The sequence below is a fragment of the Saccopteryx leptura genome, chromosome 13 (genome assembly GCF_036850995.1).
Source record: "Saccopteryx leptura isolate mSacLep1 chromosome 13, mSacLep1_pri_phased_curated, whole genome shotgun sequence".
NCBI classification, from domain to species: domain Eukaryota; kingdom Metazoa; phylum Chordata; class Mammalia; order Chiroptera; family Emballonuridae; genus Saccopteryx; species Saccopteryx leptura.
In genome coordinates this window covers 53,462,674-53,479,565 of record NC_089515.1, presented here as the reverse complement: position 1 = coordinate 53,479,565, position 16,892 = coordinate 53,462,674, and the positions used below count along the sequence as shown (strand labels likewise).

Here is a 16,892-nt window from a genome sequence, read left to right as displayed (position 1 = left end):
TGAAAAGCTGTAAATTCCACGGGTCATAGGGTAGAGAAGCTGTCGTCCCCCCTTAATTTTGCCACAATCCTGTCCCCAGTCCTGGAGCCCACTCACCCCCTGAGGACAACAGATCTGCTTCATTATTGCTGCGTCCCGTGCCCGGCTGAGGACGTGGGCAGCAAGGTTTGGGGGAGCAAGTGAAAGGGAGAGAGGCAGGAAGACACAGAGACAGCTTCTAGGATGACCCCTACAGCCAACCGTTTCAACCCTTGGTTGAAATGCGGAGGGAAGATTTTTTTTTTCCCCTACAAAGTCCAAATTTATCCCAATCTGGGATATTTTCGGGAAAGCTTGACAGTATCCAGACTCGATTGGCACTGCCTGGCTTTGTTACCAAACGCGGATCCCTGTGGGTGATAGACACTTGGTGCCCGAGAGTCTCGCCCAGCGCCCTCCAGGGGAAGGAGGCAGTGAACTAGGATGAGAAGACCCTCAGGGCTGCCGCCTCGTGTGAACAGAGGTCTTAGCATTAATTGCTGAAAGGAGGAATTGCTGAGGGTCCCCTGTAACCTGCTGGCAAGCCACATGCAGGGTGTCTCTTTGCTCAGTTTTCTGTGAGGTTGGGCCATCCTGTAGCCTAGTGACATGCTAGGAACAGTGTCTCAAATAAAGGCACTTGTGCCCTTTAGGGCAGCTCCAACCGACCACCTCCAGAACCCTTGCCATCGTCGGCAGTGTTCTTGCCAACGCTGGGCATCTGCCCTGTACCAGGATAGCAACACTCTCTGCTCTTTAGTCAGTATGATGCAGATGAGATGCCACTCAAGACATCATCATAGCCTTACGTCTGTGGTCATAGGGTCCCACCGGGCCATTGGGGTGGCAGAGAATGACCTGGGGACACTGGCCTTTCTGTACGTCACTTCATCTCCACCCTTCCATCTGTCACAAGTTCCCCCACCACCGTCATTGTCATTGCACTTACTGGCCCCTGTACTGAGTGTAGCACTAGCCAAGCATGCCCCTCGAGGTAGGGGTGCTGGAACACAGAGTTAACAATAACACCTTTCACATTGCTCCACAGTAAGTGGAAGGGCTTCCTTGGAGCCACCTTGCTGATCGGACCCCCCCCCCCCATCAGCTTTCAAAAGTGCTGCCTTCTCTGCATGCACGCACCTCATGTGACCCACCGCCTCCAGGCAGCCCACCAGTCCTAGGAGAAGGACCTCTGTCCTGGTAGACATTGGCAGCACCTACTTGCAAGCACCACGTGAGGTTAAAAGGTTAAGAAACAACTCACTTTCTGAAGGAAGTTAAAAATACCATCTGCAATTTTTCTAACAATATTCATTCTTCAGAGAGAAACTGTAAAGATTCCTTTTAGCCCCATCGTATCATGTCAAATGTCACGAAAAGCCAAATTAGTAAAGTCATAGGGGATGAATTTTTATAATACATTAAAGGGAGCCTGCTTAAATAAGATGATAGGAAATTAAATACGAACACAGTATTTATCCTAGTTCTAGTCACTGCCAAAGTAGAATGTTCTGGATTCCTGTGGTGGTTGTGAATGAGCAAGGCAAGGAAAATTGGTTTTAAAGAGAAGAATAGTAAGAGTAATAATAATAATAATAAAAAAAGTCTCCGGGTTTTACAGCAGAAGATCTATATCTATCCATGGGTATAATCTAATTATAACGGAGAAGAAGTAGAAATTACCCAAGTTACACTAGGCAGCACTTACAGAAACATTGCCGTGGTTTACTTCCTAGCGTTTTCCTTCTGTTTCTTCAGCTATTAATTTCGTTCTTTGGGGGGCAGCAGCAGGCGTTGTGGGAAATTCTGAGGAGCACCACCCCGGGCTGGTAGGGACCAGAGGGGACACGGGACCAATTCAAACCATAACAGGGAACATGGAAACACCATTTTCTTCTGTTTTTTTTTTTTTCTTTTTTCTTTTATGAGGTCTGAGTTAAGTTTCATTTCAGTGAGTCACAAATTACTTACCACGCTGAAATGCAACTTAACGGCGCTCGTAAAAGCAAGAGTGCGCAGAGGGAAGAAACACAAACACTGTCTATTTTTCAGCAAGTCCCTATAAATCAGGAGCCCCGCAGCTAACGATCCCTCCTGTTGGCCTCCAGAGGCGGAGGGAGACATCACATTTCCTATGCCTCTGAATGTCCCGCGTGCCTCGGGGCCGCTGACCTTCCGCGGGTGCGTCCAAGTGACGGGCACATCGGAACGCACCAGGGACCGGATGTGCTTGGCTCTCCCTGAAGGCCCGAGCGCCTCACGCACAGGCGCAGCCAACTCTGGGGAGGGTCACGCTTCCTAGGAACCCTAACCCGTGCGCATAGGCCAGGCCTGACGGACAGCTGGCAAAATAAAACACCTTCCTCCGCAGAGGAATCGGGTCTGATGATCTGTGTATCGCTCCCTCCGCACCTCCCCCCACTCCCAGCGGGAGCTGGCTTAGACGGTAGCTTTGGATTGCATGTTGAAAAGAGAAGCAAAATGAGTGGGTGTGTAGGAGGCGTGGTACCCTGCGCGTAGGACAAAAGAAGTGCTTCTGGAGTCTGGAGCCCATTTAGACGGACCGTTTCCATTGTACAGAATTTTTATTTGTATGCAGTGGTCTACTAGGCAGTAGAATCACTGGTGGGACTTAGGTGGACTATAAGAGACTATGGCTTCAGAGTCCCGCCATGTAAAGAAAGGGTAACAAGCAGACAAGCAAACACACTGGGTGTTTAATGCTTGGTTGGGCCCGTATTTCAACAATGCCCTCCCGGTCACTGCTTTTCTTCACATCCTGACCCCTGTGGCTGACATCTCTGAAGTGTGTGACAATTGGTGCCAAAGCTTTATTAGTAGCAGGCCTAAGCGACTGAAGTCATTCCCTGCACCCTGTTATCTAATTAACCTCCCACACCAGCTTCTGGGGGACTCTAGTAGGCTGAGTCATGTGCTCGCGCCTCTTCCAACCCTGGACGCCTGGCGCAGGCGCACGGTGAGGGGAAGTAGGGGTCACCCTCTGACAAAAGAAAGATGCCCCCACTTTCTGGATGACAGAAGTGGATGGAAGTTTCCCAAAGTAGCAGAGGCCAGAACCGGAACCAAAGGAGAATTGTAGCCGGAACAAAGGAATGTGCTTGAGGAGGTCCAGGATTTGGGGTAGAGGATGGGGCTAAGGAACTGGCCGACGATAATGAGACCCGTCAGGGGTTTGCGCAGCCCAGCTGGCCATTGCCTGGCTCTGCACTGGGAGTTCGGGGGACTGTGGACTATTATCTTCAGGCAGAATATCAGAGCTCCTGTCCAGGGTTGTGGGACAGACTTCAGGGACAGTCCGCAGGTGCATGACCACCTCCGGGTCCTTGAGCATTGGCACTTACCCTGTTGAGTTTCGCAGAGGAGACTCCAGCCTTCCACCCACCGGTCCTGAGTGGAAGCCCTCCACAGGTCACCCCACCTACCCACCCCCTCTCTCAAAGCGAGCTCCCGCGTTGGTCGTTCTGCGAGCCTCCCTCTCCCGCATGAGTGGTCAGCCAGAGATGATGTGCCATTTGAAGAAAAACCAGAAGCAGGAATAAGAAAAGACCAAGAAAAACAAACAAAAAACTCACCCTGGCAGAAAATGGAGGTAATTACAGAAGTCTGCAGCCAAGTCACCCACCAAGCATGAGAGCAAAATAAAGTAATTTTGAGATATAGAAGAACTCAGAAATGCTGTTTTCCAGGCGTCCATCTGGAGAAATGACATGTAGTTCAACAAAACAAGGGTGAAGCCGGGAAAGGGGACAGGAATAGGAGGAGCTGGCTAGCAGGAGCCCAGGCCAGGTGGGGGTGGGGACCATGCCACCCGCCCGGCAGCCTTCAGTCCAAATCAGAGTAAGTCAGTGCCGTCCCTGCAATGGAAGGGAGAGAACGAGGGCGTCGCTGGAAGATGGCTGTTTAGCTGAAAATGGAAGGAAGTGCCTTTCTTCCCAGTCAGAAAAAGAAAAACAAAACAAAACACAAAAAAATACAAAGTCCATCAAAACCTATAGGAGAAAGTCTTGGTTCAGATATGAGAGCTGAACTGCACCATTGGGGTGGGGGGTTCTCAGGCTGGGGCTTGGCAGGGACAGGCATAGGACCTGTAGTGAAAACCGGTCTCCTAATCCCAATTTTGCCCAGAGCCCAGACGGAGAAGGGGGGAGGGGGACGACAGACTCCTACATTCTCCCGACCGGGATCCACCCGGCATGCCCACCAGGGGGCGATGCTCTGCCCATCTGGGGCGTTGCTCCATTGTGGCCGGAGCCATTCTAGCGCCTGAGGCAGAGGCCATGGGGCCGTCCTCAGTGCCTGGGCCAACTTTGCTCCAATGGAGCCTTGGCTGCGGGGACAGGAAGAAAGAGAGGGGAAGGAGAGGGGGAAGGGTGGAGAAGGAGATGGGCGCTTCTCCTGTGTGCCCTGACTGGGAATCGAACCTGAGACTTCCACATGCCGGGCTGATGCTCTACCGCTGAGCCAACCGGCCAGGGCCAAGAGGTCATTATTTTTATGCATTTATTGAACACCTATTATGGAATCGTGTGAGATCAGGGCCACGTCGGGTGGAGTGTGAAAATGGCTGTTGCCTACCTGTGACCTCTGCCTCGGGTTTCCCTAGAAGGGGGCAGGGACGTCAGGTCTCAGAGTGACTTTTGGGAGCTCTTTTGCCTTCCTGGGCCCCTGCTCTATAAAAAATACTAAAGAATATGACCTGGTTTGTTAGCTCAGGTGGTTAGAACGTCATCCCGATATGTCAAGGTTGCGGGTTCGATCCCCAGTCAGGGCGCATACAAGAATCACCCAATGAGTGCGTAAGTAAGTAGAACAATAAACTGATGTCTGTCTCTCCCCCGCCTCCTTCTCTCCCCCTCTCTTCTCTTCTCCACCCCTTCTTATCCTCCCCCTTTCCCTCTAAAATTAATTTTAAAAAGTATATTTTTGGGAGGGAAGGAGGGAGAGGGGGAGGGGGAGGGGTACAAAGAAAACTAGATAGAAGGTGATAAGAGGACAATCTGACTTTGGGTGATGGGTATGCAACAGAATTGAATGACAAGATAACCTGGACATGTTTCCTTTGAATATATGTACCCTGATTTATTGATGTCACCCCATTAAAATAAAAAGTTATTTATAAAAAAAAAGCAAAAATAAAAAGCAAAATATATATTTTTTTTTCTAAAAAAGAATGTATTTGATGACTGTGGGTATAATGACAGACATATTTCAAGCCAGATTTCATTCATTTATTTTTCTCTTCTGACTTTAAAATAAATTAGAATGATTTCTCGGGCCTCTGAGAGTATCGTGCCTGCCCCCCCGCCCCCCCCCCCATGCCTCGCCGTGCCTCATGGGCCCTGATGGAGCAGTCAATTCCGCGGGGCATCCCCATGAAAAGCCCCTCTGGGTCCCAAACACAGAATAACCCAGCTCTCTGGTCATTTAGAAAATCGGCTGCGATGGAATCATCGGGTCAGCGGCCAAAGAGGACCGGTGCGGGGTCTGCAGCGGGGACGGCAAGACCTGCCGCGTGGTGAAGGGCGACTTCAGCCACTCTCGGGGGACAGGTGAGCGCAAGGCCTGATGGGACAGCTGTCATGAGTTGTACATTGTATTCCCTTGGTCCCTCCTCCGACAGCCCCGTGTTTCTCATTTAAGGGCTAGTTGATAGCAGATGGGGTGACCTAGAACCCGGTCTCATCGGCTCCGAAAGGCAGAGAGGCATTCCATCCTGTGCGATGCAGGCTTCTGGTCTAGAAAGCAGAGGCCTGTGCGAGAATGCGCGTCGGCCCCGTGGCCCCTGCAGGGAGCCGGGCGTCCACGGGAGCAGCTCTGCCTGGCCCGGTAGCCATGGGCCAGTTCACAATAAACAGATGTCACAGCTGAGCCTTCAGCCCCATGAGCCACACCCAGTGCTCTGCTGCTGCCTGTGGCGTGGCGCCCGCATTGGAGGGCACAGGGAGGATGTGCTGCCCTGCCACGTCTGACGTCATGTTCTCTCTTTGGACCCTGGCACGAGACTTGGACCTCACCCATGACAGCAGTGCAGGCAGGGACAAAGCCTCTGCAGCTGACCCAGGGCTTCCTGATGATTTAAACAATGTATTTTAAAAATGGAAGCCTTGGAACCCTTGGCTTCAGCTAAATGTGGGTCTGAGCTCCGATAAACTGAGTCGGCTGCAGTGGCGCCCTCCTGCAGAAGGCGGGCGGGGCCCGGCCGCACCCACGCCCGCTCCCTGGGCTTTCTCGCAGGGGGGAGAATGTGTGGGAGGGTTCCACCACCCACCTTGGAAAGCCGGCACCGTGTGCAACAAAGCAGCTGCCGTAGGAGAGAACCCAGATCGGGGCTGGATTGTCCCCCCTCCCCCGGCGTCTCATCCAGTTCCGGGCCTGTGGTCTTGGTGTGGGCAGACCCGCTCCTCCGTCCACAGGAACGGCCTTCTCTGCTGCCCCCTTTCTCCCTCCTACCCTGTGCCCGGCCCTGTCTGGGCACCGGAGGTTGGTGGCTGCGAGCGTGCAGCCTCCCGCCCCGGGAGGTCGGCCTCTGTGGCCGTGGCGGTCCGTTCCCCGTGGCAGGACAGATGGCCGAGGTACGCATCCTGGGGGTGGCCATCCCTACCCTGGCTGGCGGCCTGTAGCAGGCTTTGCTCCAGCTCCTGGGACACGAAACCATAGCCAGCGCTCAGAAAAACATAAGCCCATGTCAGCTCCACCTGCCTGCAAATGTTCTCTCATTCTGAGCCACTGCCAGATGTCACACCTTCATTTAACAGTTTAACGCAGTTTTATTCCCTCCTCACCCCCCCCCTCCCCGCGCACACACACGTCCTCACCTTTAGGGTCTGTGAGTATAAGCTCACCGCAGCAGGGGTTCTGATTTTTTAAGATGGGCGTGGAATTCACTCCCATGTGAATGAACCCCTGGCCGTTTGGTCTTCTAGGGTTTGGTCCTTTCGCCCAATGAGCCTTTATTCTGTGTGACTACATCAGACGCATGCGCTGTACAGAATTGAAACCTTAACTATTCAGCAAGTCCGTTGCTGTACCAGGAAGGGACCCCTCCCCAGGGAAACAGCTTGAGTCCATGAGTGAGGCTCAGCGGGGGGGACTGTGGGGCGCCTCACCCAGGGCTGCAGGCAGAGGAGAGTGACCCCTGAGTCCTAAAGAACAAGTAGAAATGGACCATCAGTGGGGATAGGGGCCAGACTATTTCAGGCTGAAGGGAAAACCCACCTGAGAAAAGGTGTCCAGCCCCCCCGGGTGCTGTCTCAGGTACTCTTGAGTGTGTCTGGAGGGACTCGGCAGCTGTCAGCTCAGATAGCAAGGTTCCTTTCATCTCTCTCCTCCCGGCTCCAGAGGCAGAATGTCTTATCACCCTCGAGGGTGAGTATCAAAGAGAAATACCATACCAGAAAGATACGAAGCAATCAACACAAGCTTTTCGCCCAAGTTTATGACCTTGTCTGAACCCCCCGGGTCCTGTGGTTCCATACTTGTGCTGAGAGCACCCAGGGAGACCTGCCCAGGGACAGCGTGGTCCATGCCCTCCGTGATGTCCTCCTGTGTCCTTGCAGAGTCCCGGGCACCTTGAGTGGAGGTTGCTTACTACCCTCAGGCCTGGTGCCTCCTAGCTCTGAACAGATAAGGTGGTTGACAGCTTATCTGTGGAGGAAAACCACTCGAGGTGACAGTCACACTGTTTTTCTCATTGGAGAGGGGGCGCTCAAGCCTGTGGCTGCGTTGAAATAGCTAAGTGTCTTGAATGTAGTATTTGCAAGTTCTTGGTAGGATGTTTTTACTGTGCTCATGAAATTGTCGTTTTTAACACTGTTACCTTTATCCTGTGCTGTCCTTGGCACTAAGAAAGGTGACTGGGGTCCACAGACCTCCAGGGCATACCTGGATGGGAGTTCTTACTGGGAACCCACCCCCAGTGACCCATGAATTCTGCATCCCTTTGCATTTTTGTTCTTAAACAAAACCTTCTTTTCTAAACCATCTGTTTTTAAAAGGGAGAGTGACACCATCTATCCCATTTGAGTGCGGTGAGAACTGTATGTCACGTATTTATTCTAGTTTGCTGTTAGAACCCCTGCCCTGTGCCAGGTGCGAGGTTCCCGTAGGGAAATCAGCCCTTACGCGATGGTGGCACGTAAGGACGCTGTGCCCGCTGTGGTTAGGCACCTCGGCACCTTTTCCTGAAGCGTGCACACGAACCGATGGCCATCTGTTTATTTTTCTCAGTCAAGAACCATCTTTGCACGAAGGTATCCACCTGTGTGATGGCAAAGGCTGCCCCCAAGTGTTTCTCGTGTAAGCTGTTAGGACATGACGTGCGGTCCCAGAGGCGAAGCGCCTAGTGTGGGACCCTTGCGATGCTTATGCGCCTCAATGCTTTCTCGGTAGATGGGCGGGAAGGAGCCGCACAGGGTGCCATGGATAAACTCAGAGGCCGTTGATTGCATACATATAATTGATAAACACAGGAGGCTGTTGATTGCTTTACACATTATTGATGCGGGAGAGTGGCTGTCAACAAGAAGAACAAGGGAATAAAACTGGCTTTAAAACTAGTCTACAAGATAAGGAGTCCCAGGGTTGATTGGAGACCAGATAGGAATGTGTCAGCATGCCAGGGGCGCATCCTTGCCCTCCGTGGCCACGCCTGGCATTTTGGCAGAAAATTGTAAGGCTGTGCCAGAGACTTGAGCCACAGGTGGCACTTGGCTGGATAGGAAGTTTCCAGATGACAGTGCTGGGTTTCCCACGGGTCAGAGGGCACTTGGTAACACCCTCCTGGCTTTCCCACAGGTCAGAGGGCACTTGGTAACATCCTCCTGGCTTTCCCACAGGTCAGAGGGCACTTGGTAACACCCTCCTGGCTTTCCCACAGGTCAGAGGGCACTTGGTAACACCCTCCTGGCTTTCCCACAGGTCAGAGGGCACTTGGTAACATCCTCCTGGCTTTCCCACGGGTCAGAGGGCACTTGGTACACCTTCCTGGCTTTCCTACAGGTCAGAGGGCACTTGGTAACACCCTCCTGGCTTTCCCACAGGTCAGAGGGCACTTGGTAACATCCTCCTGGCTTTCCTGCTGAGGCTCAAGGTCGTGGCCTTGTGCTGGCTCGTCTGCACTGACCTCACGTTCTGTGGGGTGAACAAGAGGACTAGTCTAGCCTCGTGAGCTTCCCAAGCAATGAATTCGTTCTAATTAGACCCAGACAACCTCCAGAGTAAACAAAGACAGTAATACTCTCATAAACAACTTTCGTAAAAAGGGGGGAAATATAAACTAATACAAAAAACCTCTCCAAATATTCTCTGAATTAATTACAAAAAAAGAACTTTATTTGGTTTCTGTTGTGTTTTTTTTTTTTTTTTTTTAATATACATTTGATACAACCTGGGGGAAAATCCAGTCCTTATCCACACAGCCAGGGTTTCACCTGTGTTTTCTCATGGTACCTTACCAGCGAAATGGTTTTCTTCCAAAGAAAGTTAAGGTTACTGAAAACGCCAGGAAAAAAAATGCAACTCCCCCCCCCCCCCAAATCATCTAAAACCAAGTCTATTAAGGAAATTCAAACAAGAATTCTTGCACAGGAAAATGTGCTCATGGCTTTGTGAGCACCAGTAATCAGAGGAGTTGGAACCTGTTTAAAGACGTCACTTTGAACTTCGTTCTAATGACTTGTCCTTTGGTCAGAAATGGCCCCTTCTAGAACAATGGCAAAGGCGTTGAATTTATCCATGGCTTCTCTTTAAACCAAATTGTGTCCCTCTAACTGGGTTTCTCCTGCTTCATGGCAGAGACGAGCATGGGAAATTATTCCAAAGATAAAGTCTTAGCGACCTGACCTAAGAGATGACTCTGTCGTGAATTCTTAAAGAGTAATTCTTCCCTCTAATTGAGTTTGTGTGCCCAGTCCACATGATGGGGTCTGGCTTCTATACCGAGGACATCTGGTTTTAGGGACAACAAGGTGCTTTGGACTTGGGTATGGGAACCTTCCCCTCCTGGGTTGCCCTTCACACCAGCCTTGGGGTGGCCTTTGAGCTCTAGGTCGGAACAGGGGCCGTTGAAAAGAGGGCGGTGAGTTCGGGGCGGTGACCCTGGTTTGTGGACTGAGGGGCTGCCTGTCACGTGGGAAGTTTCCTCCTTCATCAGATCCCTCCATGTCGTGGTTGGAGAAGCTCACCTTAGGAAGGTCAGCAGAGCGCGTGCACGACAGTGACCCCCCTGTCCCAGGACTCCGAGGTCACATGAGACGAGCCAAACCTGAGTTGTGCGCCTGCCCGGAGCTTGTCGGGGCTTCCCGACCTCCGCACCCAAGGGCATGTGAGAAAGGACGGAACACTGGTGTCTTTCCAGTGTGGCTGCTTGTGCCAAATTAAGCCTAAAATCAGGAGTGGGAGTCATGCATCAGTTGCAAGTGTTACCCGGATGAGGAATGTGGAGAGTTAACTTTGGTGCGCACGCCTCTTGGCTCCGACTCTGCAGCCTGGTGCTGCAACATCATAGACGGCAATGGTCGCAGAAATGCCCGAGGGGCTGTGGAGGCAGGAAATAGCCCGCGGTGGCCAGGCAGGTGTTTCGTCAGAGCAAGCTGCTGAGCCCCTGTGGTACCCCTGGGGACTCGGGGAGTGTTCACACTACAGCCAAGAGCAAAGGAACCTCCGACGGATGAGTGTGTCCAGATGTGTCACCCCTCACACACGCTCCCGGAGGCGCCATTCACGCCGGGTCCCAGGCCAAGTTAGGGTGCTAGGGCCGCCCTACAGACGGGGTCCGTACGTGTGGATGCTCAGCAGGGCTGGCTCCCTCTGAAGGCTGTGAGCTGGGGGGGGGGGGGCCTGTCCCAGCCTTCTCTCCGAGCTCCCGGTGCTTTGCCTGCCTACGTTGGTGTTCCGTGGCTTGTCGACGCATCTCTCTGACCTCTGCTTCACATCCCCGTGTTCTTCCCTGTGTGCTGTGTCCAGATTTCCCCTTTCTCTCAGGACGCCTGTCATACAGACGGGGGGGCCTGCCCTACGGCAGCATGACCTGCTCTTAACTAATTCCACCTTCGACAACCATAGTTTCAAATAAGGTCACATTCTGAGTACAGAGGCTTAGCACTTCAGCACATGAATTTGGGGGAGGGGGGTGGATACAGTTCAATCCGTGAACTCACACAAATGGTGCTCTGGGATTTCAGCAGCCAAGGGACTCTGGCCTCCAAGGAAGGACCCTGTGCGTTCACTTGGCACAGCTGTACCAGCTCCCAGGCTCGGAAATCGCTGTGGGGGTGGGGGGTGGGGGGTGGGGGTGGGGCTGCTGGGAGAGGGGGCAGGTGTGGTTCACCTGTGTGGTTTGTCACTACAGGTTATATCGAAGCTGCTGTCATTCCTGCCGGAGCTCGGAGGATCCGCGTGGTGGAGGACAAGCCCGCTCACAGTTTTCTGGGTAATGCAGAAATGACTGGAGCCGCCAGTCCCGTGCTAAGAGTCGGTGTGGGTGATCGGGCCGGTCATTTGGTTCAACACCATTCTCCTGGGCCACCGGGTTGTAAACTCATGTTTTAGGTGTGGCGAGACAAGGAATCAGAGCGGCCCAAAGGGGACTGTCCTATTTGGATTGAGTGAAGCCACCCCCAAGGCGGGGGAGGGTGACGAGGCCTGGGATCGGCAGGAACCACCAGTTTTGGACAGGAAGGGGGCTCTGAGGACTTGGGGCAGCAGGCATCCCCCAAAGCAGCACCAGGAGAGCTGCAAGCACCCTCAGCCCAGACAGCACGGGCACAGGTTCCAACATGCAGGAAGGTGCGTGCAGGCTGGCCCTGGCCCTGGCCCTGGGGGTGACCCCTTAGCTGGGAAAAGGGAACAGCCTTCAATGTACTGGGGAACCCAGAGAACACTGGTTTCCAGTAAGTACCGTGTACCCCACCTTCTTAGCGGTTAGTGCCGTTAACTCCAGGCACTGAGGTCTTTCTGTAGAAGAATCGGGTTCCATCCCAGACTGGTCTTCATTGCCTTCAACAGAACCAAGCTAACGCCTGAGAGGAAGCACTCATTTGAACCCTTTCTTAGCCACAGAAGACCCTTGGGGCATATCCTGAGCTCCCTCTTGGCCTCTGTGTCGGGCCCTGTGAAGGCTATGGTGCCAGGGGGGCTGCCTCTGCCGTTAGGTCCCTGGGACAGGGTGTGCTAGGACTGTCTTCCCCACAGCCTCGCCCCGTGTCCCCTGCAGGTGGCTGGTGGCCTGCCCTCTCACCTCTCGTGAGCTTCCTCGTATTACAGTCTCACAGTCTGGATTACAAGGTGCCCGCTGAGATTTAAAATAAATAGGTGAGACGTGACCTCTCTGTGGCTGCTACTGAAGAATGAAGGTATTTGGCCTAAAAGGGAGTTACAAGTGACATGCTTTTATTTTGTCTTCTATCCCTAATTTAAAAAAAACGACGTCTTTGTCCACATTCCCGCCTTTGCAGACGACGCACAACCATCTGCGTCTTTCTCAGACTTGGTCTCCACTTGGGAAACCCACAGTCTGATGAGACAGACACAGAGCACACCTCTGTGAGGCACATCAGCCACAAAGACCGTCCGTCCTCCTGTTGTTCAGGGTTAGTGACCACTCACAGACACTGAGGTGACCCTCATGCCCCTGCCCTGAAGAAAGTCAGGAGTGGGGACAGGAGCTCTTGTTCCTCAGTGACCACACCAGGGAGGGCTCCCCAGCCCCCTGGGGGTCCCTCCTGGGCCCTAGGCAGCCCAGCCGCTGCCCCTGCGGCCTGCTCAGCAGCTGTCCACATTGGTCTTCCTCCGCCCCGTGGTTTTCACCACCTCCCCGGGCAGGCTCTGTCCCAGTCTAGCCTGCATCCTCAGCAGCTGTCCCCAGCTGTCACTCTGCAAATAGAACAATGCCTGTATGTGTCGTCTGAAATGAGTGATGTCCTCTGTGCTCCTCTCTCAGAGCGCCCACACCCTCTTTCCGCCCGCCCACGGAGTTGGGGTCACCTTCATCAGCATTTGCTTCAGAAGCCCCATGGCCTAGTGTTGCCCCTCCCCCCTAAAAGTTACCTTTGCCAAATGGTACCCTGGCCCTCCCCCACCTGCAAATGATGTTTCTGCTCCCTGGTGTCAGAAGCTGACTTTGCCTCTGACCTTTATCTTATTTTAAAAAAAAAAAAAAATCGCAATGGTATCCCGGGAGCTACTGGCTCAGTTCCAAGGCTGGCCTGTTGGTGCTTCCACAGAAGCCCCCGTGGGGGCCTGCGAGTTAGGCCCTTGGCTTCTGGCCGTGGCTCCCGAGACCTCCTGGCACCATGCCCTGCCTGACCCCAGCCCGGGTGACTTGCGAAGATAGGAATGTCATCTCCGCTTTTCTGTAGCAGTGGGAAAGGACAGAGGACGTCAAGGTCCTTGCGATAGCCCAGCTTCTAATTCCTACCTGAAATGAACTTTCCAACGGGAACCCATTTTAAAGCCAGCAGGTAACAATGGTGAGTGTGGAGCTGTCTCATGGTGGTCCCTTCTTCACTTAAGCCTGAGGACCACACACGCACTAACACTGGTGACTGGTTCCCGGTCACCGAGCCCTGGCCTGCTTTGCAGACCTGCCCCCCCCCCCCCCGCCTCCCAGTCCCCCCCGAATGGACTGCACAGAGTTGCCATGCCTGCTTCTCCAAGAAGGAAACTGGGGAGTCTAGGGGTTCAGCGGCTCATCCAAGTTCTGCACCACATCTGGGTCTGCTGTAACTCACGGAACCTCCCAGAACTGCTTGGATCTGGCCAGTCGTAGCCGGGATGGACAGATGGGGACGAGTGTTTACTGGAGAGGTCACGGTCAACCTGCCTGTTGCTATGACTTCCTGTGTGGACTTCAGAGAAGCAAACCCCCACGCTGAGGAGATGGGTTCAGTGTCTCAGGATGACTTCTCTCTCAGCTGCCCAGGAGCTCGGGGCCTCTACTGGAAGTTGGAGCCCACCTCGCTCTCCTTACCTCACCCGCCCATCACAATCCCAGGCTCCCCCGGGCCCTGGGGTCCGGTGCAGGCACAGGGGCAAACCCAGAGGTGGTCCCCAAAAGCTCATGACGTTTGTGAGGTTAGTTCAGACAGGCCTCGTCGGGGTGGGGGGCCCTGGAAGGCAAGCCCGCGGGGCTCCGAGCTGCGCTAACATCTGCTGAAAGTGGTGGCTGCAGAACTGCACCCCACCTACCTCCAGCCCACGCTGCCTGGCTCTCTGCTTGAACCACCTGGAACAGGAAATGCCTGTGCAGCTCGCGTCCACAGCTAAGAACGGAACTGGCAGGGCTCCGAGTGGAAGTAAAAGGAGCTGGCTCGGCACCAGGACTAGAAGTGGGTTGACGGCGGGTCAAGTCTTCCAGCGGAATCCTGGAGGGCTGGGGGCTTCTGCGCGGTCCCCGCAGTGGGGGCGGGCCTGTGGACAGGTCAGACCTGAGCGGCCCCGCAGTGGGGGCGGGCCTGTAGACAGGTCAGACCTGCTCGGCTCCGCAGTGGGGGCGGGCCTGTGGACAGGTCAGACCTGCGCAGCCCCGCAGTGGGGGCGGGCCTGTGGACAGGTCAGACCTACTCGGCTCCGCATCGGGGTCGGGCCTGTGGACAGGTCAGACCTGAGCGGCCCCGCAGTGGGGGCGGGCCTGTGGACAGGTCAGACCTGAGCGGCCCCGCAGTGGGGGCGGGCCTGTGGACAGGTCAGACCTGAGCGGCCCCGCAGTGGGGGCGGGCCTGTGGACAGGTCAGACCTGAGCGGCCCCGCAGTGGGGGCGGGCCTGTGGACAGGTCAGACCTGCACGGCCCCGCATCCAGCCCTGACTTGGGAGGCCTGCACCGCCCATCAGGGGTGCCCCCCATCTTGCTCCCCAGGATAGTCTAGGATCCTTTCCTCACCAGTTGCCCGGAAATCCAGGAACAATGGGTTAAACAGCCACAAGGAGGAGGAAGAGCCAGGGACTGAAACAGACCTCCGTCTCCGACCTCGGGGCCGGGCCGTCGAGGTGGTTTTGCCTGCCCGAGAAGCAAGGGAGAGCAGGGACCCACCCACGGGTACCTCTCCCTCGTCCCTGCGGAAGTCTCTCTAGCTGATGAGAGGCTGCCAATGGCCTCTCAGCAAAAGACACAGCGGCAAGCCCTGTTCTGTCTCGGAGGGTGGTTGAAAATGGCCCGCCTGCGGCCCAGCCAGAGCTGGAAAGCAAAATTGCCCTCCCCAGCAAAGCAGACGGAATTATCCCCTTTGTTCTTAACTCCGTTATCAGCCTGTTCAGTCAAAGCCTTTGTAATTCTATCCATAGCCCCCGTTGTGTTTCTAGGTATTAAAAGAAAACCCTAATTTCGTGTACATGCGGATCTCAAAATGCTCAAAGTTAAGTTGTGCATTCTGGTTGGTGCCCAAGGAATCGAGAGGGGTGAGAACGTGTGGGGACCAAAACTGATTTAATTTGGGGTTTTCTTTAAGAAAAAAAATATGGTTTTGCGGACAGGGCCTTGGAAAGGGACTTGTGCCCGCGATGGGCCCCAGAGCCGTTCCTCACTGACTCTCGCTCAGGGCTCAGACGGCCACAGAAGGACCGGGAGGTCACTGGCCTCCCCCTTGGAACTTTTGTATTCGCTGCTGGTCACCACCTCGATGTTCCAGTGGAATCCCTGAGGCTGAAGTCTCGTCCCTGCGAAGGATTGTGAGGCACTACATTCCGAGTTTAGCGAGGAGTTCCGATTCCTCAGCATGGATGGATCTGGCTGCCTAAATCCTCCCACCAAAGTCAACAGGGCTGGAAGCTGTCTCCACGCTGCTTAGAGCGGCTGACCCCCGACTCCTAACTGACCCCATGTGTTCCTCCCCCTGCAGAATGCAAGAAGGGTTGTCATGTGATCAAGCTAGCCTGAGAAAGGGGGTGCTGGCTCTCAGGTGGGGGCCACGAGGCAGCTGAGAAGCTGGATTTGCAGAGCCTACAAGCCTGTAGCCTCTGGCGATGGCTGGCCACAGGAAGAGGCTGGATGGACAGAGTTCTTGCTGGGGCCGTGAGAGCTCCTCCCACGCACAGTCACCGCCTGAGGAGTGATGGCGTGAGGTTTCAGACCAGGATCCTCACCCCCTGAGGTGTGATTGCGTGAGGTTTTAGACCAGGACCCTCACAGCAAAGCCAGGTGCCTCTAGAGCTCATGGGAACACCTTGGGCAGCGGCGTGTGACTGGGGAGAGCGGTGTGTTCCCGTCTCCTCCCAGCGCCGCATTCATGGAGGACATGTTAGTAACGTGAAGTTCGTCGTGGCTGGGGCCTTCACACCTTGAGTAACAACAGCACTGTAAATATAGGCTTCAGTCCCCAGAGAGCTTGTCACCAGCACGCTGCTGTCTGGGGTGTCTCTCCCCTTCCAGCGGCTGGCCTTGTTCTGGAGTGGACGGTCAGCCGCAGCCCGTCTCCCTCCTGGGCCACACGCCGTCCTCCAGGGCTTCCCCGACGTGTCCCACAGACCACCGCTGGAGGGTGTCCTCTGCCCACCCTTCTCAGTACTCTCCCCGCACCCTGGCTGACCAGCGGGACGCTCTGGCCCTCAGAGGGTGGCACGCCCCAGGCCCCAGCTGGCTTCACGCAGGTCCCCTGCCTCTCGCCCATGGCGGGGCCGCTGCCAACAGAAGCAGGCCACCACCCATTCCCGCCGCCGCGCCGTGTTTCTGCAGATGGTTTTATAATAGTGTCCAGGTGTGTCCTCCTCCCCTTACCCTGGGCCTTCCCGCCCCTGACCTCCCAGATGTTTGATGTTTGGCCTGGAGGCGGTTGGCCTGCAGTTTATAATTCTGTAAAACCACTTCAAAGCACATTTCGAGAAGGGCTGGGAGAAGGAACAGATGGGGTGAAGGACAGCCACC

At 54.6% G+C, this 16,892-nt stretch overlaps 1 protein-coding gene across 3 annotated transcripts in view; it reads left to right on the top strand.

Moving 5' to 3' along the window:
* Positions 1-16,892, top strand: part of ADAMTS17 (ADAM metallopeptidase with thrombospondin type 1 motif 17) — a 209,465-nt gene that overhangs the window by 139,632 nt on the left and 52,941 nt on the right. For all 3 annotated transcript variants that reach the window (XM_066355082.1, XM_066355081.1, XM_066355080.1), the window contains 2 exons: positions 5,468-5,588; positions 11,387-11,467. In XM_066355082.1, the coding sequence (XP_066211179.1) occupies positions 5,468-5,588; positions 11,387-11,467 (202 nt within the window). The remainder of the gene's footprint in view (positions 1-5,467; positions 5,589-11,386; positions 11,468-16,892) is intronic.